The sequence below is a fragment of the Dioscorea cayenensis genome, chromosome 1, assembly GCF_009730915.1.
Source record: "Dioscorea cayenensis subsp. rotundata cultivar TDr96_F1 chromosome 1, TDr96_F1_v2_PseudoChromosome.rev07_lg8_w22 25.fasta, whole genome shotgun sequence".
NCBI classification, from domain to species: Eukaryota; Viridiplantae; Streptophyta; class Magnoliopsida; order Dioscoreales; family Dioscoreaceae; genus Dioscorea; species Dioscorea cayenensis.
This window is the reverse complement of record NC_052471.1, coordinates 4,923,500-4,948,786: the sequence shown is the minus strand read 5'-3', so window position 1 is coordinate 4,948,786 and position 25,287 is coordinate 4,923,500. Positions and strand designations below refer to the sequence as shown.

The following is a 25,287-nucleotide window of genomic DNA, read 5'->3' as shown; positions in this document are numbered from 1 at the left end:
ACCTGTATCTATTTATTGAGCTTCTGTCCTTATAAACACAACACACTTCTCTCACATATCCTTTCATGATACATCTTTATGGTCAAGGAGGACAACTTAAAAAAGCCATCGAACTGATAAGGTAGTTTCGAGTGCATTGATTGGAGCTTGCAGGATTCATGGTAATGTGAGGATTGGAAATCAAATACTGAAACACTTGCTTGAGATGGAGCAATGCGATGTTTGAACTTAATTTCTCATGTTGAACTTTTACAGTGAGGCTCACAGATGGGAAAGACCTGAAGAAACTAAGGAAATTATTGAAAATTAAAGGCATTTAAAAAGGATGCAGGAATTAGCTTGATCGAGATCTATGGTGTTGTGAATGAGTTTCTAGTTGACGACATGAGACATGAAAGAGCTGAAGAAATCTACATTTTTCTCAATAGATTGACACACTATTTGATGTCCACAAGGTATAATATTGCTGAACATATAACTTAATTTACGAAGCATCTTATACAAAGCAGGACGATGTATTCGTCACTTTCTGTCGATGATTACAGAACAAAGAATATATGAGCTACTCTTTTGAGCTATAATATACATCGTGTGACTATTTGTGACACTAGAATTCACAAAATCATACTCTGAGGAGGCTCGATTGCGTATGAGACAATGGAGAGATAAGTGATTTTCCATATGCCATTGGCAGTGATAATAGTTTCTTAGCCTTGCTCACATATGCCCTCTTTGTGAAGTTGTTGTAATCATTTGCTTCAATCTCATCAAGGATTTGGCGATACAACAACAGAGAAGCCCATACCTGTAATGTTAGACAGATTCGATAAATCCTATTGATAAATTGAAATGTAAGAGTTGTTCTTAACTTACCGGCCACCTACTGGCTTGACTGAGCTCTGTCACGCCCTGCTCTGCTTGCTTGAAGAACATTCTAGCCCGCTTAATTTGAATCTTCATGAAATTTCGCCATTTGTCAGTTACTTTCCCATTAAAAATGTCCTCGTCCGAGAGGCCCGCTTCTGCAAGCTCGTCCTGTGGCAAATAAATCCTTCCTCTTCTCGCACTGAATCACAAGTGTTCACTTTAGGTAAAAGGATATGCAAGATCGGCAAAATATTTGATGCGAGACTTCACTTACTCTTCTCCGACATCCCTAAGTATGTTCGTAAGCTGGTTTGCAATTCCAAGAGCCAAAGCCGCATTGTAGACACTCTCCGTTGTTGCCTTTGACTCCGGTGCAATGCCCATAACTGGCACACTCATTAATCCAACAGTTCCAGCTACATAGTAACAGTATAGATAAAGTTCATCGAAGTTCTCGTATCTTGACTTCTTGAGATCCATCCGCATTCCTTCAATCATGTCTTTGAACGGCTGAAAATGCATTTAAAACTACCCGTTAAAGATGAAGTCTTGATGTGTTTAACTGTGAAAGCTTGGAGAACATGCCTGAATGTCAACAGGAAACCTTGAAACTGTATCTGATAGAGCTGCATCAAGCATATCATATGGCCGAGCTGCAAAGAGATCCTCGAGCCTCAACTCCCATCTGTCCAGAGCTGTCGGTGTTATATGCGAGGCATTATGTCCGTCCACAAGTTCATCTGTCCTTCTGCACCAAACTGAACATGACAAGTGGTGATGAATCAAATCTTAGAATTACCATTATATTCCTTTTTTGTTTCTTGTTTTATGTATTCCAGGTTTAGCCTGTACTTTCACCAAATCAAACTGGCCGCAATGATGTAAAACTTCAAAAAAAAAAAAAATCATTGTAAAGTAGCTTTCCTTCATATGCATCCAAAGTTTCTAAAGATTAATTAATGAAATATCGAGCAATTATTATTATAACAACGGCTCACATTAACATCTGGTAACTCAGAAAGACAAGGTTTCAAAAGATTAATAAAGAACTCCAGCTCTGAAAGCAAACAATCACATGATGCTCTGCTTCAATAATTTTAAATTTATACTACATCTAATCCATCAAACTTTGCACTAAGCTCATTCCAATAGTTACCTTCGGATGCACCAAGAGAACTGTTTTTGAGTGTTTGGCTGAATAGAGAAACTGATAAATAAGCAAATCAAAGGTTCTTTTAGTATGTCACAGCAGAAGAAAAGCATCTTGTAAGTTACAATATCTCCAAAAGCTAACATGAAAGAATAACACTAACAAAGTAGCAACTTTCTGCTTTTATTTCAAGAGATCTATGCTAAAAGAAATATTTTCTAATTCGACAAAAGAGCCAAAGATTAACATTCACAAAGTAGCACTTTCTGCTTCGATGCCCACAATTCTAAAGAGATCAATGGAAAAATGACATATTCTCTAATTCAACAGAGAGCTTGAGATTACCATAAATCGCCCATATGGCCCTCCGTCGCTCTGGTGTCATCAACAATGTTCCTGCAAGAAGTGAACAAAAGTTAGATGCTAAAAACCATGGATGAACTCACAGCACAAGAAAATTACCGACAAGTCACAGAAGCTCACCCAAGTAGAAAGTCTTTGCATACTCAGCACAAACTTCTCCACACCGATCATAGGCTTCCTTCAACAAATACATGGTGCCAGGAATAACCATGTCCGGTTTCACATCGACAACTATCTCGGACCTCTTCTGATCCTTCACCAATGCTGCCTGCTTAAGAACAACATCATACACCTTCTGCTCCGAAGACATCACTACTTCACCAGCAGTGTTTGCCACCAAACTAGATAAAACAGGAAGTTTCCCATGCTTTTTAAGCTTGTCATGCAATGAATAAAAACTCCAGCTCTCCTTCTTCCTAGAGTTCTTCCCTACAAACTTTGAACCAAGAAGTCTACCTGCATACCTTGAACTATCTGAGTCTGCAAAGCCAAGGCCAGCAGAGATTTCGATAGACGAAACAACTCGAAGCAAAGAAAAAGCCATGGAGAAAAGCTTTGCAAATCCTCAGTTCTCTTGTTTCTCAAGATAACAAGATTCAAGAATCCTCCAATTGGATCTCAAACTATTCAAGCAATTTCATTGAACAAACAAAACAAGCAATTTAGAGACCATAATGAAGAATGAATCTCTCTGAGTCCTTTTCACAAACACCTCATCAGCAATCACTTTTTTCTAAAGCTCAGACTAGCAAACTGTAATTCAACTACAGAATTGGAACAAATACCTCATCTTATCACTAATTTATTGATTCCTATGCAAAACAACCATCAAAGACTAGACAGTCAAACTAATGTCTCCAAGAAACAGCAATCCAATATCAGATATGAAGCAAAAACAATCAGATTTGTGTTCCCACACCAAATGTCCCACTAAGCACAGCAAGAAAGCAACTTTTTCACATGGACACATAATGGGCACCCGAATTCAAAGAAAAAGAGAGTTTTTTTTCAAACAAAATGGTCCACTAAGTCCAATAAACAAGTTGGAAAGAAAGAAGATGAGCAAAACCACTCACCATTGCCTCTCACTCTCCACCATTCAAACACCACCACCATTACCACCAATCACCATCAAACACTCCAAAAAACACATTGAATAAAACAAAAAAAAAACAAAGAAATTTCTCTTTCTCTGCCGAAATCCAAAGGTTTCCAGAAAGGATGGGAAAATGGGAACTCTCTACTGATGCTTGTTCTACCGAGGTGAAAGTCTATGATTGTTCCTGTGAACTATATTTAAATGTTGATTTTTTTTTTTTTATGAACTATATATATATATAAATATTTTTTAATAATTTTTATTATATATTTAATCTACATGTAATTGTTTCTAAAATATATATAATAATGTTTTCATGCAAACATATTACATATATATATATATATATATATATCGACTTAATGATAACAATACTAACAATTACTTACATAAATACAAAGCTTAAAATGGACAAATTATCACATTCACGCAGACCACAAGTTAATTTTTATTTTTATAAAATATGATAAATATATGTACAATTGAGACTAATGCGTGTAAGACAAAAATTCTATAAAACACACAAAGTTCTATAAGTCTTCCCCAACTAACATAAGATTAGATTACAAATTTTGTCATCACTATATACAAAACAAAGTCAGACAATAAATATTTCACAAATTAAAATATTTTATAACAGGGTTAATACTACTGGATTAAAAAATATTTACGTAATAAAATTTCAATCCTGCGTGGAATGATTTGAAACCTCAAACTCAATATTTCAAATATTTAAACAAAATATTTTTTTTTAATACATAATTAATTTTTTTTAATGAAAATAATTTTTGGCATTTTTGAGCAAAATGGGGGGACTTCACCAACTTAATAAAGAATGCAAGTTTAGTGGTGCATGCATTTAGGCCTCGTGGCTGGAAGTGGACACGTGGATGAGATAGGGTTTTCACATGGGAGATATAGGCGATTGACCAGTGCCATAACGCCACGTAGCAAATAGGATCTGGGTGATGGCGTAGTGGGTCCCACAAAAAGGTTCGCTATCGGGTTGGGGGAACAGGGTACGGGTGTCGGTTGGTGGGCCATCGCCGGTTATCATCCTAAGTGCCACGTGTTGTTTAGAGAGGTCTTCAGACCGCCACGTGACTCACTCGCTCTTATTGCAGAGTTTTTTGTTTACACAAAAAAAATTATAATATTATAATAATAATAATAATTTATAAAATGTATAATCTAGACGAGGCAAATAAGATTGGCACTCACGGGGATGTCAATGTGGCGAAAATTTACCAAGAGATGTATTTTTTACCCAAACTTTGACTTGTTAAACCCGTCTCTGAATCCAAGTTATGAGAAAAAAAAATTTCTTGTTCTGGCCCCGGAGGGAATTATTAGGGTTGGGAGATTCTCCATCCCTGTTTTTATTTTTGTATATATTTTTTTTAATAACATATATCTTTATTTAATATAAATAATTTTTAATATTATGTATGTAATAGCTGGCTTAGCCATGGCTCTGGTCACTAGCTTTGTTACGCGCTCTACTTCTTCAGTGACTAGATGAGAATCATGAGATGAGATGATCTTTTGTACGATGGAGGCCCAGACTATCTATCTATATATGAGGGGATGCATATGATGAAACTACCCTTATGTTGATGATTTGGTGGCGGTATTTTGATTCTTTGATCAAGCTGATTTTAGCAGCTATGGTCTTATGGAATGATGTAATGGTGACACATGGGTAAGAGTAGGTGTGGTGGGTGGCATGGGAAGTAGATAAGAGTGAGATTGGCTTGGAGAGTCATATGGACTTGTGATGAAAGGATAAGCCTATTAGGATGGAAAAAAAAATAGTAATAATAATAAGTTATATTATTTCATAAATGTTTTTTAAATTTTGTTTTAATATTTTATTTCATTAATGGGTTCTTTTAATATGTGATTTAAAAAATAATATAAATAAATCATTTTGAAAATATGCGATGCTATTTTTAGCGAATAGGTTTCCTGAATGATGTGATGCCAACTTGCCATCCATGCCATTCTTTTTTATATAAACTTCAAATTTAATCATTAAAAATCCTTAAATTCTTAAAATTTTTAAAAATTATAAAACAATATCTAAAATCCTAAACCCAAAAATCTAAAATTTTAAACCCTAAATAATAAATATTATTTCACTTTTTCATTTTGATATAGTTTTACTATCCATTTTGTTATAAAATAGAATTGTAAGTGATTTTTTCCATCATGTTATTATAATTGTTAACATGACCGGAGTATTGTGCAAAAGAAGAGACTAACTTCATCAACATCACCATAGATTGGTTGAGCAATTGGAGAGAGTAGAGATAGTAGGTGGTAGAGGAAAAAAAATCAAGAATCAAGCTTAACAAGATCATAGAATACTCATTGGGAATCTCATTGCGCACTGCCATTCTCCAACTAATTTGTCTAGTGTTAGAGGTACTTTAAAATGCGCATAATGATGGTGCTTCTAATGATAATAGAGATGTAGCAGTAAGTTTGATTTAAAAAATAAAGAATTATCAATGTCTTTCTAGTAAGTTTGATTTAAAAAATAAAGAATTATCAATGTCTTTCTAGTACTGACGCTCGCATTGGTTGTAGTTCAAGCATGCACAAATAGCTATTTTATATTTTCTTCCAATATATGTATTGGAATTTTAAAGTGTGGTTGTTTTAATCAAAAGTTATATTATCTCACTATATTACATTTCGAACAATTCCTTTTTATGGACGTGATTTTTTTTTCTTTACATTTTGAATTAGTCCCATACCAGTAAATCCTAGTTCCGCCATTGCCCCTCCCTGGCCTCATCCTTGGACCCTGTTTATCGAATTTTAACCTGGCTCTGACCTTGTTGGGATGGGGAATCAAGTTCCCTATCGAATCTGGGGTAAATTGATAATCCTAGTAGTCACTTGATATGGTTGGTGATAAAGGGCTACAAAGGATTTAAAAATATATTTTAATATATATATATATACAATAATAAAATTATAAATTTCTATTAATGATTAATTTGGTGATTTCACATTTAATAATGGATGATTTACGAAACTAAAAGTCATATGTGATGCTATATTTGTATACTAGATTTTCTAAATGTTAACATGAGATCACGTCATTTTTTTCATAAACTTCAAATTCAAACCATGTAAACCCCTACACTTTAAAAATTTTAAAGTATTATAAAACTCTATCTAAAACTTAAATCCAAAATACTAAACATTAAATTTAGGGAGTGTGTTTTAGGTTTACATTAATGGTTTATATTACAAAAAATTATTTTTTTTAGAAAGTAAAAGACAGATTGAGAAATAATAACATAGATGCCAACTTGGGATCCAAAAAAAACCTATTTTATAAAAAGATTATTGTTTAACATTGTATGTTTAATTGATAAAAATATATTTAACAAGGATTATAAAGACATTTAAGCATATTTATATTTGCATTAATAATTAAATCAGATTTGGAAAAAAAAAATTGGAAAATCGAAAAATTTTAATTGAACAAACACCTTCTAGTTCGGTAATGAATCTATCAATATACCCAATTACCAATAAAATTCTGGTAAAATCTCACCGGTGCCTTAGATTAGTAGGTAAGATTACCTATTAATGGGTTTTGAACAACCTGTCTCATTTGCCAAGTCACATGTTTGAAGTGCTTGCGCACAATAGTGGGGTCCATATACGCATTAAAACACAAATAAATTTTATTAGTGGCTACCCACAAGTATGATAATAACCCACTAAGTTGGTTTATTATAATGTTTATAACAATGTTGGCTGTATTTCCAATTCATTGCTAATCATGAATTTGTATTAACTTTAGTTGTGAAATTTATCCTAACACCTCAATTTAATTTTAATTTATTATAAATAATAAATAATATATAAATAAATAAACAACTACTTGGTAAAGGTGCAAACCAAGCATTGCCACTAGGGCATAGCATGGCCCAGAACGACTTAGGTAGTGCCTGATGTGGGCATGACTCTACTGTGCCATGCTAGGCTAGGCAAGGCCCAAAACCTAGGTTGTGCTGGGTCTAGGTTCCATAGCCCATGTACCAGCATGGCGCGTCTTAGGTAGTGCCAATCTACGCATGTGGGCTAGTACAACATCACTTGTGATAGTCACATAGTAGGCCACCGTGGCTGGCCAATTTTTTTAAAATTTTATTTTCAAATGGATAAATTTCATTTTTAAAGCTTTTCAACAACTATAAAAATGCTAGTTTTGATGATATTTTAGTTTTGCTGGTTTTGACGATTTGTTTATAAGGGTATTTTGGGACTAAAAAATTTAAAAAAAAAACCTATAAATGCCCTTAAACACTAAACTTTCTCCACACAAAATTATTCATTCCTACTCTAATTCTCAAGCATTTAAGCCCTCTTAGCTCTCAATCTCTTCAAATTCAAGATTTGAAATTTGTAAAATTCAGGTCAAGTTCTTTATCAATTTCTCAACTGCATTTCAAGAAACGTGGGTATTCAATTTACATCTTAAATTAATCTTAAAGCAGTTGAGGAAACCCTAAACATTTTCTTTTAATTTTACATAACAACCAGCTCTCCCAATTTTCTTTTTGATAATGCATCATTTTATTTTTATGAAAATACCCCCACAAATTTTGTTGATTATGATGATGGATGAGCTTGTTACTAAATCCCCTAATATAAGACCATCTAGTAGCATGCCTTAAACAAGCACAAAAAAATGAACTTTTGGGTTATGACAATTCTATAATATTGTTGAATTTCCAGACTCGTGTAGTTTATAAAAAATGCAAGAAGGATCATTTAAAAACAAGCATGCCACAAGTCAACATTATTCTACCCAAACACAAATAGTTTACAAATTCAAGTATTGGGACTTTTGTTTTTAATTATGAAAATGAAAAAAATTGCAAAATTTATTATTCAAGATAAACAATGTTAGTGCAATCGCACTATTTAATTGGCATGATTTGACACAAAGGCAAGATGACGTGGCAACCATGGTGACAAGGCAAAATTGATGACATGGAGAGCATGGTGACATGGCATAGAGACTTGGCTTGCAAGGAAATTATCTTGAAGATCTTGGTGGAATTATTCTTGGAAACATGAAGACAAGATCATATCAAAACCATATTTAGAATCATTGAATTGATTGATTGAAGATCTATTATTGGGAAGATTTGATGACCAAACTTGGGTGAATTGAAGATCAAGTTTGGAGAATCTTTAAAGACAAAACTTGGAAGATTGAAGACTAAGTTTGGCAAGTTTCGTGAAGACGCACAAGGGCGTGCGCCCCTTGCGAGGGGACTGCGTGATGAGGAACTAAGGAGGTAGGCTAGTTGCCGGCAGTCGGGATCGGGAGATTTGGCTACATCGACTCGGACTAAGCATGACCGGGAGATTGATGGGTCTTGAGGTCGTCCGCAACGTAACCAGAACTCAGTCAAGTCAGCAGTCAGGGCCATGTTGCAATTCATGTTACAACAGGAGTTGCAACAGCTAATTTAGGCAGGTTTTGAAATTAGTAGCCGCGGAGATTCTAAAAGAGGTATGTGTTATATTTGGGACGTTAAGACGTCTATATAAGCTACCTTGCTAGTAGATTGTAAGTGTGACTCTTGGGTGTCTCTTGGAGGAGAGGTGGCGAGCACTAGACAATCTAAAAAGAGTAGTGATCTTCATTGAGAGTGTGAGTGACAAGTATTTGTACTCATGTATTTTTACCTCTTTTAATGGATTGTTTATCTCCGGGCTTGGCCCCCCAGACGTAGGCGAGTGGACGCCGAACTGGGTTACCAATTTTGTGTGTCTCCTTCTTGTTTTGTTTGTGTAAACTTTCTTTGACGGTTTGTGTGAGATCTATGAGTGCTTGAGTGTTCCCTAAAACTCACAAACCACACCGGCAGAACTAACAAACAACTTTCTATTTTGCCAAAAATCCCATGATTAAAAAAAATCAGTTTTAATCCAAATTTTAAACCCATTTTAAGGACTACTGTAAGAAAATATGGACTTATTATTTATGATGAATATAAAGAAAAATTAATTTCCAAAATTTCTAAAAGTTTTTAAAAATTATCTTACTTCCTATATTTGGTCTTCTCAATCTAAAACTGGTTATTTTTGTGTTAATACTTATTATATTGATAATAATTAGACTTTGCAAAAATGTATTTTGAGTTTTATTGAATTAGAACACCGACATACAACAAGTAATATTGGGGCCTACATTATAAGAACTATTAATGACTATAAAATTCAAAAATTGAAATTTATATTTTCTATTACTTTTAATAATGCTTCAGCAAATAATGGTCTCATTGAAATTTTGAAAATGTAATTAAATCCTATGTTTGCTAGAAATTTTTTTAATGTTCGATATGTATCCCATATTTTAAATTGATGTGTTAAAGATGGTTTAAAAATAATTGATACTCGTATTTATAGTGTTAGAGAAGCTATTTTATTTTTTTAAAAAAAACTTCAAATCAAAGGCATGAATTTAAAAGATATTTCAATCAAATGTGGACAAAAATAGAAGAAATTTATTTCGGATGTTGGCCATAAGTGGAATTTAACTTATGCAATGTTGGACTGTGCCTATAACTATAAAAATGTTCTTTCAATGTATTGCAACAAGTATTTCCCCGAAGTTAGAGTTCCTTTTTATGATTGGGAAATTAGCAATAGGATAAAGGAATTTTTGGAAATATTTTATACTTATGATTATTTTTTCCCTGGTGTTTATTATTGTACTACTTTTATGAGTATTAATCAATTGTATTTTATTAGTGAATTTTTTATAAAATTTAGACATGATCCTAATTTTACTGCTATTATCTTTTATTTGGTGGACCAATAGGATATAATAGCCTTATCCTATTAACCCACTTTATCCTACCGTCGACATGATAACTAATCTTATGGGGGAGTCAGAATAAAAACATGTAGAATATGGTAAAAAATTAAATTTAGTTTTTCCCTTTTATTTGGTTTCTCTCCCTCATCTAGGGTTTCACTAGATCCTTTTTTAATATTTTGAACCTGAGGCTGTTTTTCATCTAAATCTCTTTTTAATCATGTCTTATCTTTAGTTTCTCTGCTCAGGAATTTTTTTTTTTAATTGATTTTGATGTGATCTATTTATTTTGCTGCATGTATAATTTAAAGGATAATTTTGTCTATTTACATACAATTCATATCATACCCTCCCATTATCCAGTCCACTTCAAACATAAAATAGGATAATAAAATGCTATCCAATGGTTTATCTGGTATGCATCAAACTTAGGATAGGATATGAGCTTATCATGCCCATATCCTATCTATCCACCGAACAGGCCCTAAAAATCAAAACAAAAATAATAAAAAGTTTTACTAATCATACGCAATACAAAAATCAAAAATCAAAAATCAAAATCAAATAGTGCCTCATCAATGATGAAGGCTAGAGAGAAAAGGTGGGATGATAAGGCCTGGGAGAGAGGAATTAAAAGAAAAAAGATTGTAACTCTTAAAAGCATTAGATTAGGGATTTGAATAGCCTCTGTAAATTTAAATTTATACACACACACACACACATATATATATATATACATATATATAAATGTTAAGGCATGTTTGGTTAAAAGGGTGGATAAGATATGAGGACTAAATAAGAGTAGGAAAAGATGAGCATGATAAGCTTATATCATATCCTATGTTTGATGCGCACCACCAGATGAGTCGGATAGCATTTTATTATTCTATTTTACATTTGAAGTGAACCGGATAATGGCAAGATAAGATATGAATTGTATGTAAATAGACAGAATTACTCTTTACAATTGAGTTATATAAATATATATATAGTTTTTTTTGGAGTTTTCATTAATGATTTACTTATAAGTATATTTATTAATTTCTATTAAATTATTAAAAATACATAACCTATAAACAATGCCTATAAATATACTAAAAATTGTAAGAAAAAATAACCAAGAATCCATACAAAAATAAATAGATCTGGGCCTCTTTCACATCAAAATCAATTTGAAAAAATAAAACAAAAGAAAATTCATCCAAAGAAACTAAAGATAAGACAAAATCAAAGAAAATATTTAGATGAAAAACAATCTGTTCAAACAAAAGGACGGATAGATATGATCCTAATTTTTCTTATGTCGTTGACTTGCTCCTATTGCATGAAAATTAAAAAAAAATTGAAAAAATTGATCCTCTTCTCGCTTTATCGATGACTCTTGGCCCATATTTGAAAATTGATATACATTTTTAATTCTTATGATGAAAATATTGGACTTGGGCAGTCTTCTTGTAAAGATAACTATCATTGTTTACTTTATTAAGTGTATAATGCAATATAATGCAATATATGGAAATAGACGAGCTTCTAAATTAGGTACAAATAGTGAAAATCCTTCTTCATCTTCCAAACATAAATCTATAACCCATCTTGTTCATATGATTAGAAGGATATTTGTTAGTAGTGCTTCTTCTTCTTCTTCTTCTTCTTCTTCTTCTTCTTCTTCCTCTCCTTTTTCTTCTTTTTCTTCTTCTAATACTAGTTCTAATTCTTTTCATGAATTAAATCTTTTTAAAATAATAATTTTAATGATTTTTTACTTACAAAGAAATTAATACTTTTACTATTCCTATGGTGGAAAGCACAACATCACAATTATCCTGTGCTAACCGCCAGGACGCGTGATTTATTAACTTCACCAAAGTCTATAGTAGCATAGAAATCTTGTTTTATTGTGGGGAAAAGGTGTTCATGGATAGGAGGAGCCAAATGAACCAAAGAATAGTGCAAAAATATTCATATATTTAAAGGTTTGGTTAGATGCAGCAAACTGATTACAAAACTAAGGAGGACATGACGTATAATACTAAAGAATGACCGAAAAACTCATGAGTTGATTTGAATACTCAACACAAAAAGGGTTGGCCAAAAATCATTCCCAAACTTAACCGTCGTCGCGATTAAGAACGGGATCACCAAGGTTAATTATACATTCAAAATAAAATATCAAGTCAAGCCCACCTTGCCGTTGGCCTCTGAGTTCATCCGTGTGGTAAGATACGGTGTCTCAGAACCAGTGGATTTTTACCCACTCCCAACTCAAGTTCTCTCTGTGCCTCCTGAGTGGGTATTACCAATCAGCCAGTCAACCACGCCACCTCTCACTTGGTCGGACTGTGGAGACCACTACTGTAGCAGTCGAGTCATAGACTCGCGATCACCAATATTCAAAATCAACATTTTAAATTACACCATAAATATATGATAAAACATCATAATTTGTCCACAATACCTCAAAGAAAACAAACTCAATTTATAAGCCAAAAATTCATTGTAAACAAACGACAAAATCATAAAAAAAAAATCTTTATGGAAACATACACTCACAGTGCTTAGACTAGTAGGTCTAGGAGCTCAGGTGTAATCACTCCTCCACAAGCTCTTTGCCCTTGGCCGAACTTTCACCGCCTATAAGGTTTTAAATAAAACAATAAAAATTTAACTGTAATAGTATCTTATTCTTAGGACCACGTCACTTAGCACACAAAAGTGGGTAAACATTATTAATATAATCATGAGTAGATTATGATGGCGCATCCTAGAAGTACAATTAAACACACACACACACAAAACTAAATGTTTACAACCCATGCACATATAAATATATGTATCATATGTTTTGATATAACCATAGAATGTAAATTAACCAACAGTATGATATATATATATATACACACACACAGAAGACATGCTGATTTGTATAATCATATATAAACATATGAATAGATATGATGGCCCATCCTGCGTATAATGGCTTTGTCAGTCATGCACACATTTACACATAGTATGCATGTAGCCCTATATATATATATATATATATATAATATGCACCTACGAACACATGGTTTACAATGAGAGCATGCACAATTCCGGCATCAACAATTTACGTTTTCCAAAAATTCCCTCCTATAAGCTATTCATCACAACCATGCAGCATCTTAACAATAATAATAAAAAAAAACATGTAAAAATTTTAACTAAATCTAAACACCACTTTAATTAAATCGTACCTTCGGAGGAAGAAAAAAAGAAGACAGGGTTTTAGCCAACTAGGAAAGAATAAAAATTTCGCCTGAAAAAAAAAACTAGGGTTTCTAAATTCTATTTTATAATCACTCAAAGCTAAATTGCAAAATAACCCCTAGAAATTCTCATAATTAAAATGTTATTTTATTATTATTATTATTATTATTATTATTATTATTATTATTATTATTATTATTATTATTATTATACTAGGTATTACAAAAATTGCCTTCACTTAGCAATTTTAATTGTAATTTAGCTCAGCATATTTTCTTCTAATTCATTTGATTTATTAGGTGGATATGTTAAGTGAAGGTAACTAAGAAGAAAGAAACATAATGCAAAGAGAAGGTTATCAAGAACCACTATCACAGGTTAGGATCAGTTTAGCTTATATAAATTGTGATGTATGTCAGGATCACTTTAGATTTTATAAAATGCATTCTCTCACAGTTATGTAATTTTATTTAGGTTATTAATGCACCTAATGAACCTCTCCCCAAACTACTAGGAGGGAAAAATTGATTGTGAGAGGAGGCAAAAGCAAAGTTGTAAATGCTCACCAATATACACAATCTGTTAGTTATATCAACAACCATGCAAAGAAAGTAGCAAATAAAAATTTTGCTCCACCTACTGCCAAACATCTGTGCTGAAGCATCAAGGGAGAAATAAAGATACTGAGGATAGAACTAAAGAAGGAGATGTTAGCAAGAAGAGAAGGGTATGGCTCCCCCAAGAACATCCACAGGTGGAAGAGGTCTACATGGAAGGAACTAAAAATAGATTGCAGTTCTGGGAATAAGTTTTGGACAATCTTTTGTGGACATTATTATAATGAAATAGTTTTGCAATTGTTATGTTTGGATCATGAACTTGTGAACCCCAACAAATGTAAAATGTTGAAAAAATAGAACAACGATCTAAAAGAAAAGGACAAGCAATCACACAAAAGAGGCACGAGATTTAACGAGGTTCGGCAAAGTATGCCTACGTCCTCGGGAGCAGAGCGACTGTCGATTCTCTTATTAGAAAAATTAGGGTTACAGATTTATATGAATATATGTATAAATCCTATCCGGTACAATTTACCAAAATAACCCTGTACCTTACCGCGGGGGAGTTGCCCCCGCTCCGTCGCTCCGTTCCGCTCCGCTCGCTCATCTGCCCGTTCACCATGTATATGAGCCATATACAACATAAAACTTTCAAATTGAGCACCGAATGAAAAATGCAAATGCAAATGTTATGTTTGTGAATCCCACCAAATGTAAAACTTTCCAATTTAGCTCAGAATATTTTTTTTTACTACAGGTTGTATGTTTGTTGATACAAATAATTATGGGATGTAAGGAATTTTTTTCCTTAAATCCATTTGTATGTTGAGTGCATATGGTCATGTTCACTTCTAGTACAAATTATGGTGAAATATGTGGTGAAGTGTACAAATCCATTTCTAAACCTATGTTAAAAATTCTGTGTTTCTCTTCTATCCTGCATAAATTCCAATGTGGCATTTAAGATATGTGGCTGATTAATAATTTGATTACTAACCATGTGTACTTGTGAGAATAATAATCAATCATGTTTGGAATGCACTAATTAATCATTAGTGTACACTATTAATGCTATGAATGTTTAAAATGCTAACTGAGTGTTTAATTGTAACGATTAAATGTGAGATTAACATCCTAATAATTGTTTAATTATCATGGTTACTTTCGACAAATTTAAAAGCTAACAATGTTTTCTTGTGAGATTAGTAATCAACCATGTTTGAAATTTACTAATTAATCATTAGTGTGTCATTAATTCTAACAATATTTAAAATGCTAACATGGTCAAATAGGGGAAAGTAATAATATTTTCGCAAATGTCACTAATAAATTTCATTTTCTTGTTTTATGGCTAGGTCAGCCAACTAATGGATCAAGAAACTCTTGAATGAACTCTTCAAACTTCAAGAGGACTGGAAATAGGCATTGTTACACCATCCTCACAAGGCCTCTTCATCCCATTGTCTCCATTGGCTCTTGATTTCATTCCCAAAGAAAAGAAGAAGAAGAAAGTGATGATGCTGACGTGATTTGTTTCTAGCTAAGTCAGCATCTGTTGCTGATGTGGTCAAGACAAGTGTGCAAGATGAGTTGGCAAGGGGATACTGACATCGATTATCAGGCTAGGATATTTGGAGTTGTGAATTATCGGGTGACTCACTGGTGAAAAAAAAAAAAACATGGTTGGGTGACCAAATTGATAATAATAATAATAATAATTTAAAGTGAGGTGTAAAAAATTTACCCTAAAAATAGCATTGTTTAAGTCTAGAACGGAAGCAAAGCGGGAAAGGAAAAGATTGATCAATGGAGGGCGGAAAAGAGGAATCAGGGTTAGGGCACGAAGAGAGACCTCAGGGCTTGACGCCATGGGAGCAGCATTCGAAGGTGATCCTCATCCCTCGCTTCGATTACAAAGCATCTTCTTCTCTCCTCGAGCGCTCTCATTCCGGATTCCTCATCACCTGCCCCATCAGTAACTACTCTCTTCTTCTCTTTTCCAATTTTTTTTTCTTTTCAGATGAAATCAATAGCTTGGAAACTCGTTTGTTATTCTGTGATTTTTCGCTGCATTCCACAACCATTGGACCAGTGTTTGTTATGAGAATGCTTCATGTTAATCAATAGCAATACCAAAGTTAAATGGATTGAAATATTGGATCATAAACCCCTGTGATGTGGTTGTTTGATTGTTGCAAATCAATTTTGAATTGAACCCTAAAGAACTACATAGCTAAACTTGTGTTAATTCATAGAAAGCAAAGAAATTATTAGAAAAATGTCTACTTTGATTAGCCGGTCTTACAATTTTCTTTCTATTGTCCGTTTGCTCATGAGACTTAGTGTGAAATAACACTTATGATTATTGATTAAGGATTAGGAAGTGAGTAATGTAAAATGCGGAGTTTCAGTAGGTGACTTTCTATGTACCCTCTTATGTTTATAATGAAATATTGATGCCCTTTTTCAGTTATCTCAGATACATTTTCAGTTTGTTCAATGCCCTTGAATTTCAATGTCTTCCATGTGGGAAATTCCTTCTAGTAGTCATCACATATCGTAGGATGGAGTTTTCTGATGTGTAACGTAAAATGAACTTAGTGGGACATGGCTAATTGCATTTATATTATCTTTTATTTATTCATTCATTTTGTCGTTCACTGTTTCTTTATCTTTGGTTGAAAGTTGTTAATGATTTTCTCAGATCGAGAATATTCTTGTTGTGCATGTGTTAATGATTCTATATTTTGTTTTGGTATGCTTACCAATCATGCTTATTAAATTAATCATGCATATTTTTCTCCCTTTTTTTTGTCTCAGAACGAGAGAAAAGTGCCACAAAGGAAGCCATCACAATACTTGAAGAGGTCATAACTAGCACATCTATTGTGTTTAATAAAAGTGTTGATAGTCGTGGTTCACAGTTTCCATGACAAGTGAAATGGAAAATTGAATTCAATACATAGTTTATTCACCTATATAATTCATAAACTCAATTGTGGCCTTAATTTAATAGTATTTATTGTGTGTATACTATATAGTCTTTTTTCTTTCCTGTTTGTAAAGTTGCAGACATTTCTGATTAACAATGGATAGACTAGTTTGAGTTGAAAACAATTTTAAAAAAAAAATGATTAAAATGTTACACCAAATCATTTTGATGTTGCAGTATGTATTGTCAGGTTTTTCAGATTTTTTATTTTCCTTTACTTTTGCAGTATGCTGGCCCTATGTTTGGCAAAAATCTTGATGAAAGTGTTCCTGTAAAGAGAAGGAAAGTATGTCTCATTGAAGAGGAGGAAGGATATGACAAATGTGTGGAAAGCATAGAAACTGACAGCGATTTGCAGGCTTGCCGTAAGTATAAATGTGAAATGAAATTATCTTTTTCTAAAATGTCTACTGAGAACACACTACCATCAATAAGAATAAGAAAACTGATGTTTTTTACTATATTATGTTCAGCAATGTCTTTCATTTTTTTTTGGATGTGGCATGGCCAGGCCTCCTGGGGACTGCAAAGCTATATGCAACCTCATATAAGGTTTTGTATTAACAAAAGTTCGTATTTTTGGTTAGAAGATATGGAAAATTATTAGTGGTTTATACAATCATCTAATAAGAAGGAAAAAGGAACAGAAGGTAAAAAAAAAAATTGAGAAACACTTGATAATTCAAGTAAATGCTTAATTCAGGTGCTATTGGTGTGTTAATTATGCTTGTCGTAATTTCTTTAAAGGAAGATGACCTTACTCCAATAAGTCATTAAAAATAAGTATTCATGGCATATTGCCAATCAGCAATAGTGCAGTCCTGCCAGATATCAAGTTTAGAAATAGTAAGGATTAGGAACAAAATTAAGTAAACGAATGCTTCACATCTTATATTAATATGATGAACTGCATGTAAAATGTGTCAGATTTATCACTGCTTGACAATTTGTGCGGCTTGGGTGTATAAACATTCTAGATGCATGTATGGCTGCCCAACTGCATCAGTAATGCTATGCAGTTGGGTACTTGTGCCTACTTATCCAAGTAATCCAACTACATTTTAAACCATCCAAACTGAATTATGCAAATATCTCATATAACTTCACTGTTTAATGGAACTAGGTAAAGTTACGAAAGAAGCTAGCATAACTTCGTCTAAAATAGACGACAGTTCGAAAGCAAGTCCCAGTTTATCATTGGTTAAATTAACAAAGAGCGGGTTGCTTCTTCTTACCTTCCTGAGCGATAATGTCCATCAGACTGTTGATACATTATCTTGTATTTTTCATTCTCTGGGATCTGGAAAGCTAAAAGCACCAATGTAAGTTCCTCTTTTATCTTTTATTAATTGGTTGCAGCAGAAGTTTATGTATTAGGGATGCTTATATCATTTTTTTCATGTGGGTGTTTAGTCCTGTTAAGCTGTTTGATATTTTCTTTATGAAGATTCACTGTGTCAATGAATGAAAAATAAGCCTGACAATTTCTGCTATGAATGAGTTTAACTTTGCAGGTAATCTTATAAGAGATCCATTAATGACCTGGGTTATAAACTTATAATCATGATCGTGTCATATGTGCAGTATCACTAACAAATATCTAAATCTCCTACAGAGGAAAATTTGAGTCAATGACGTTTCACAAATACAACTTTGTTCTATATATATATATATATATATTTATTGTGTCTTGACTAGCTAAATTCCTTTGTGTCTTGTCATTTCATTGGTCAAGTATCATGCTTTCTGAAGATCACAATTTTGCAAAACACTAGACTATCTATCCTTCAAGCATTTGATCTTTTTCAGCTATTTTGTCAAACTATTGAACTGTGCTCCTGATGTGAATATTCGCTATTTCTTCTGGTATCAGTTGGTGTAATCGGATCTTTCCTATCCAAGAAACTTGTATCACTAACAAATATCTAAATCTCCTACAGAGGAAAATTTGGGTCAATGACGTTTCACAAATACAACTTTGTTCTATATTTGATTTGATTTGATTTTGTGTGTGTGTGTCTTGACTAGCTAAATTCCTTTGTGTCTTGTCATTTCATTGGTCAAGTATCATGCTTTCTGAAGATCACAATTTTGCAAAACACTAGACTATCTATCCTTCAAAGCATTTGATCTTTTTCAGCTATTTTGTCAAACTATTGAACTGTGCTCCTGATGTGAATTCTCGCTATTTCTTCTGGTATCAGTTGGTGTAATCGGATCTTTCCTATCCAAGAAACTTGTATTTTGACAGAGGAGAACCTCAATGCTGTGGTCTCAAAACTTTTTAAGGAATACTTATCCAATAAACAGGTCACACCTGAGACGTCTATCAAGGTAGTCATTTTTGTCATTCTATTCATACAATTTCGTGCTTGCTTTTTAGTAGTCAATTTAGGCTTAATTTGCTGACCATCTATTGGTTCTAGATTTTGCTGTTGTGATGTTGATATTATATGTGCAAAAGAAGCAAACCATGAGGAGTTTGTGCAAAGCCTTACCATAAACTCATCTCTATTATTCGCAAGCACATCTTGAAGCAACACTTGTCCATCTAAAATCAGAGGACTATTACAACATTTGGCCTTTCAATGCACAAGAACAACCATATAAATAGACATTGCATTATTTATGCTACTGGCCAACTACTCTCTTTCTGTAATTTGCATCCCTTAATCCACCTAGTTTTTGTGGTTCATTCCTATGAACTTCCATCTAATTCAGAGTTCGTTATAGTTTGCTGTTGGGTACAACCGGAGAGGCATTGATGAAACAACAACAAAGGCTAGGAAGAGCACTGATGAGGATTCCCAAGGATTGGGTTTGTTGGATCGAGATAAGTGCTTTGAGGTTGTTGCTCGAGCTATTAAGGTTATTGCTAATAATGCCAGTGTGGATCTAAAATCCCCAGAGGTAATTTTCCTTGGCATTGCACCTAACTCTTCTATTTGGATTATCAGCTTACTGAATTCTCTTCGTATTCTTGAATGAGTACATCATCCTCCCACTACCGGCCTTTTCATGTACCACATAACATTTTTAATGGAAAATGTTTGTAGCAGTAATGAGCGGGTTTCAATCTATTTGCTTCATGTGAAGTATGTTGACCACTAGTAACCGGTGTTTTTTATCCTCACAACACATGTCCTGAGCTATTTTTGTTGGATTTCATCTAGGTAGCTGTGCTCGTTGAACTGCTGCCCGTTTCAGGAGTACTGCAAGGATCATCAGTTGCTGGTGTATCAGTCCTTCCACACAATCTCCTGACCACCAAGCCTCGTCTCTGCATCAAATCTCTGGTCTCAGATTCAAAAGCAGCAAAGAGAAAGGAATCTTGAAAACCGAAACTAGATCCCTTTGCCTCAAACAACATAATTTAAATTCCTGAGCACACGAGATCTTCCCAAATGTATTCACCTCACCATAATAAATTCCAAGTTAAAAGTATGTTCATGTGCTTGTCCTTAGTTGGAGTGAATGGAATTTTGACTGGTTTATAACTTTATACATCTATTCTCAAAACATATCAGAATGAGATGTCTGTATCTTTTGATTCTCCTCACATCACATTGATTTCACTCCAGGAGAAGAAAGGGAGAAGAAGACAACATCCTCTCAGCTGCTGCACAAAGGACTCATGATTCTCTGAAAACAGTGCAAATTAGGAACTTCTTGGCCTGTATTGATGTAGTTGCAGAGGGGACCATGTTCACAGGTAATGCAATAATTTGCATGCAAACTTCCTACTGTTATTTGTCATGGTGCCATAAGATGCAGGATATTGAACAGGAGACAATTAGAATGATGGCAACAGACAGGGAAAATAAATTCAAGAGTTGGATTGTTTTGTTCATGTACTTTGCCCAGCTGGTTGTGTTAAATGCTGGTCTTTCTTAGCACTGTGTTTGTGTGTTGAAGTTCTTGACTGCAATGATGTTCAACCATGTTCAACTCTCTACTCATCTCTGTCAAAGTGGTCCTATACCAGCACTATGCAACCAGCCTCTCTAAAACTTCAGGCATTTACTGTATTTGTTTGAAATTGTTATACTTTTTTGGTGAAGACTTGAAGATGAAATGGACCATGGCTTGCTATTATTCCTAGTGTCAGATTTTTTTTGTTGTTGTGGTTAAATATATCAGAAATTGTTGTGTGTGTTAGTACATGAATCTTGGATCTTCCTTGATTTTTTTGTTGTGAACAAAAGGAACACACATGCAAAAGGACTCGTTATTTGCATTGTTTTGTCAATTTTGATTTATGTTTATTGATAGGGACATTTCGCCGTAAAGTTTGCTATATGTCCTCAATTTATTCCGGAATTTCCAGGAATTGTTCATTTTGATTTTTGAGCTGCACACAAAATGGATATATTTATCCTTTATATTTAAATTACATAAATATATAGACTTGATCAGGTTATGTTCTGGTTCTGATCTGGCAGTCAGATAGAGATACCACTACACTACCATTGAGCGGCACAAGTATCGAAACTCTTGATTTTGGTAAAATACAAACACTTTATAATATTATAAAAATATATTACAATGTTGTTTGTTTACTGTTTATCAGGGCTTGTATTGTATAGGATTTACCATCATAAAAATTGATCCACAATATATCATTTTGGATGCATATGACAGATCTTCATTACCTCATCTGTTAATTTGCCTTTATATAATAAATTTTTGGATGATCATTAAATCATCATAATTGATGATGCATCTCTGTATCTATATGTCTTTTCGATAGTGTTTGTCATTTTTATCAAAATAAAATAAAATGTGGGCAACAAATGACAATAATTGTTCACTTTAGGTGTGAAATTTTGGTACAATTTAAAGCTTTGATAGAGGAGAAGACTTTGCAGTGGCTGCAACTTGTCCTTGACCCACTGAATGTGATTCAATCTTTTCAACACAAATCAACCACATCTCCTGCCTATCCATACACACTTCACATTCCCAATTTAATGTTTGAAGGACCAGTTCTCTCTAATCCAATAGGGATTTTTCATTAATATATATATAAAATTTATATTTTTAATAAAGGGGCCCACACATGCATATTTCAATAATAGTATCATATGAATGTTTTCAAGTATTATTTTGTGTGTATGTTTCCAATTATATTCATTTGCCTATGTGCATCACTAAGTTACATATTATTTCAAAATAAATTAATAGTGTATAAGATTTAAAAATAGAATTTTCTTCCATAAATATGGTTGCATTATATGTAAGAAATTATATATATATATATATATATAATTTAAAACAAAATGAATAAATTAAAAAATAATTATCTTATATTTTTTGGTATAAATATCAAAATGGTCCCTCTATTTTTTATTTTCCGCCCTTTTTAAATTTCCCTTCTAAATATAAAATCCGCCTTTTGTCTCTCAGATCGTATATTTTCAGCCCTTAATAGAATCCATCTTTTAATCTCCCTCTTATTTACATATTTTTTATCTTTTCATCCTCTGGCTCATCAACTCGTAGAGGCCAAAAGAGTGATCCGTCAATTAGAGTGACCTAAAAAGATAAAATATAAAATACGATGACCAAAAGATGATTTTATATTAGAGTGGACTAGTAGCTGGAGATACAAAATAGATGACCATCTTTTATATTTTCAATTCATATTTCTATAGGAATTATATAATATAAATGACCTATTCCTAAATAATTTAAAAGAGGAGCTCCCACATGCATGTGTCAAGTGCAACAATTTTATTAGTTAGTGTGTGTTTAGTGTATTTGCTGTTTTTAATTTCTAAATTATAAAATATATTTCTATTTATGTTGGGGAACACCCAAACATAAAAGAGGTCTTGCAGTTGGTGGGTATATAATTAATTATCTGATTATAGAAATTGATATATTCAATTGTAGAATAATTTTGGAATTTTTGTTTTTATTTCTTAGATTTTTATTTATTTATTTCTAACATGATTTTAAAAGTAGCACACAATGATCTTCACATTTTTACTTTGATGCCTTTAAAAAAATATTATATTATTTTTCATAGTATTTTTAAAAATAGTTTTACCAGTCACACGTACACAACATGATACAAAAATATCTTCCTTGTGATTACTGTGTATAAATAATTAAAGACATTGGTTTTGAAGCTTTAGAGAGTTAATTGTTTTTTGTAAATTTAATTTTTTTTTTAGTGGAAGGATCAAGATTATTAAAATAGATATAATTCAAACATTAAAATACATTGATTAAAATAAATACCACTTCTTTTTAAATATTTTAGAGCCTGAATAATTTTTTTATAAAAATATACTTTTATTTTATTATAAATATATCTACCTTAACCGTATCATAGATTCATAAACAAGGAAAAAATAATTTAAATTAAAAGTTTTATAAACATTATGTTTACGATCATCTAAACCAGTGATGAAAAACAATACATTTATAAAAATTCATAAAAATATATTTTCATTAATATTCAAAGTAAAAATGCTGTGCACAAATAATTTAGAAAGAGTAAAAACTTTTACAGAATGGAGATATGGTAATTTATGGAAAGAATATTAACTGAGGGCTATAAAACACTTTTATTTCATTTGACTTTATCCTATTTTGAACTTGTAAAGAAACCAAGAGATTAATAAAATAGGCAGATTTCAAAGATTAAAAAAATTTGATACCAACCAACTCTCCATTCTTTTACTAATTCATGGGCCTCTGGGTAGAAAACTACACTAGCCTAATGCATTCCGACAATAACATACTTTATATCACAGAAACTCTGAGAGAATAAACAGCCAAAGGAAGTTGAAAAGCCATGTAAATATGGATATTTATATACAGCAAGAAACCAAGAGCCATGTTCATTATATAGCCATAACTACAATACCCCAAGAACTACAGGCAAAACGCGATGGTTCCGTTAACACCGCTTCCACCGCATAGCACACATCCATCTGGAACAGCAGACCATGAGACGTGGAAAAGCCCCGCCTGGGAAGAGAAAGATTAGATATAAAGTCAAAGACCTGGGCAGCTCCTCACTAACACTAATACGACCTGACCATTGATTATAATCTTTTCATATCACAGTCTCTTATCTATCTGTTTGCCTGTATATATTATCAGGAAAATTTTATAAATGAAACCATTTTGAATCTAAGAATATGAGGCCTGAAAGTGCTGAAGGGCTTTTGGTACATGAAATTATTTGACAGATTCTTTAACTTTCTCTCCTTGTACTGCATGGGGTTAGAGCAGGATTGGAAAGATGCTGGTGGAAATCTGCAGAGCAAGCCATTTGGACAGCATCTTTTCTGCATTCTAAGGCAGTGCTTTTTGACCTTCACTTTCCACCGGCTTGCAAGCATGTAATATCATCAAAACTGATACTGAGAAGACTGTCTCACGCTATTCAGCAGCTTAAAATTACAGCCTGTACTCAAGTAAAGTTAATTCAAAACACAAAGGTTGGGAGAAGAAGGTGTTGTTTTTGGATTTTCTAATTGCTTTTTCCTTTTCGGTAGTTATGGGGAAGGGTGCATGAACTGATAGTCAGGTGGACTCAACATTACCTACACTGCTGCTGCTGACTGCTGCCCTGGAACATGGAGGATGGAAACACTATTACTATAGTAGTAGTAGTGATGGTATTATTACTATTTTTCCATCATGTTGCTCATCTGTACAGTATTGTCTTTATTTGACCGGTTTGCAACTCTAATATAAACATATATTCAAAGGAATATTGTGTTTAATGGTATATGTAAAATTGCAAGGTTAATAATCGTACCAAGTTTAATAGCATGGAGGTTAATTGACTGTCTACTAATTTGTTCATGTCATTCCTCATGCTTCTATACATCTGCACAGAACCAACCATCAATGTTAAGCAAATCAAAACAGTTCATTATCTAACTACAATCAATATATATATATATATATATATAACACACACACAAAAAGAAAGACAGAGTTGAGTTTGCGACCTTCTTTAAAACACACAGTATACTGAAGGTGGCTCTTGACATGAAGGAAATAGTGAGGCCTCAAGCATCCATGAGCTGAAGGACTAAGCTTTGGTGTGGCTTCTGTCACATCAAGCAAACAAAAAAAAGTACCATAAGAACAAGATAAAAAGAAAAGAAAAAGCTAATATGC

The 25,287-nt window shown here is 33.0% G+C and overlaps 2 protein-coding genes across 6 annotated transcripts; one reads left to right on the top strand and one right to left on the bottom strand.

Moving 5' to 3' along the window:
- Nucleotides 1-475: 475 nt before the first annotated feature.
- On the bottom strand, nucleotides 476-3,626 carry LOC120260004 (phytoene synthase 2, chloroplastic-like). 2 transcript variants are annotated; one of them, XM_039267458.1, is made up of 7 exons: nucleotides 2,845-3,626; nucleotides 2,501-2,721; nucleotides 2,363-2,413; nucleotides 1,453-1,625; nucleotides 1,142-1,377; nucleotides 874-1,066; nucleotides 623-805 (listed from the first exon to the last, which is right to left on the bottom strand). In XM_039267458.1, exons 1-7 carry the CDS (start codon nucleotides 2,922-2,924, stop codon nucleotides 623-625), a joined length of 1,137 nt encoding a protein of 378 aa, XP_039123392.1. In that variant the 5' UTR covers nucleotides 2,925-3,626. The 2 variants fall into 2 exon arrangements, with proteins under 2 accessions (XP_039123387.1, XP_039123392.1); XM_039267453.1 differs by having other exon boundaries at nucleotides 476-805; nucleotides 2,501-2,924.
- Nucleotides 3,627-15,911: 12,285 nt separating this feature from the next.
- On the top strand, nucleotides 15,912-21,234 carry LOC120264519. Of its 4 annotated transcripts, XR_005537460.1 has the most exons (9): nucleotides 15,912-16,122; nucleotides 16,968-17,014; nucleotides 17,366-17,504; nucleotides 18,263-18,461; nucleotides 19,344-19,473; nucleotides 19,873-20,049; nucleotides 20,313-20,580; nucleotides 20,721-20,851; nucleotides 20,926-21,234. XR_005537460.1 is itself a non-coding variant. In XM_039272342.1 (7 exons), the coding sequence occupies exons 1-7, from the start codon at nucleotides 15,954-15,956 to the stop codon at nucleotides 20,472-20,474; spliced, it is 1,023 nt and encodes a 340-aa protein (XP_039128276.1). In that variant the 5' UTR covers nucleotides 15,912-15,953; the 3' UTR covers nucleotides 20,475-20,658. The 4 variants fall into 4 exon arrangements, 1 of the variants encoding a protein (XP_039128276.1); XR_005537458.1 differs by having other exon boundaries at nucleotides 20,313-20,545; nucleotides 20,721-21,234; XR_005537457.1 differs by having other exon boundaries at nucleotides 20,721-21,234.
- Nucleotides 21,235-25,287: the final 4,053 nt, after the last annotated feature.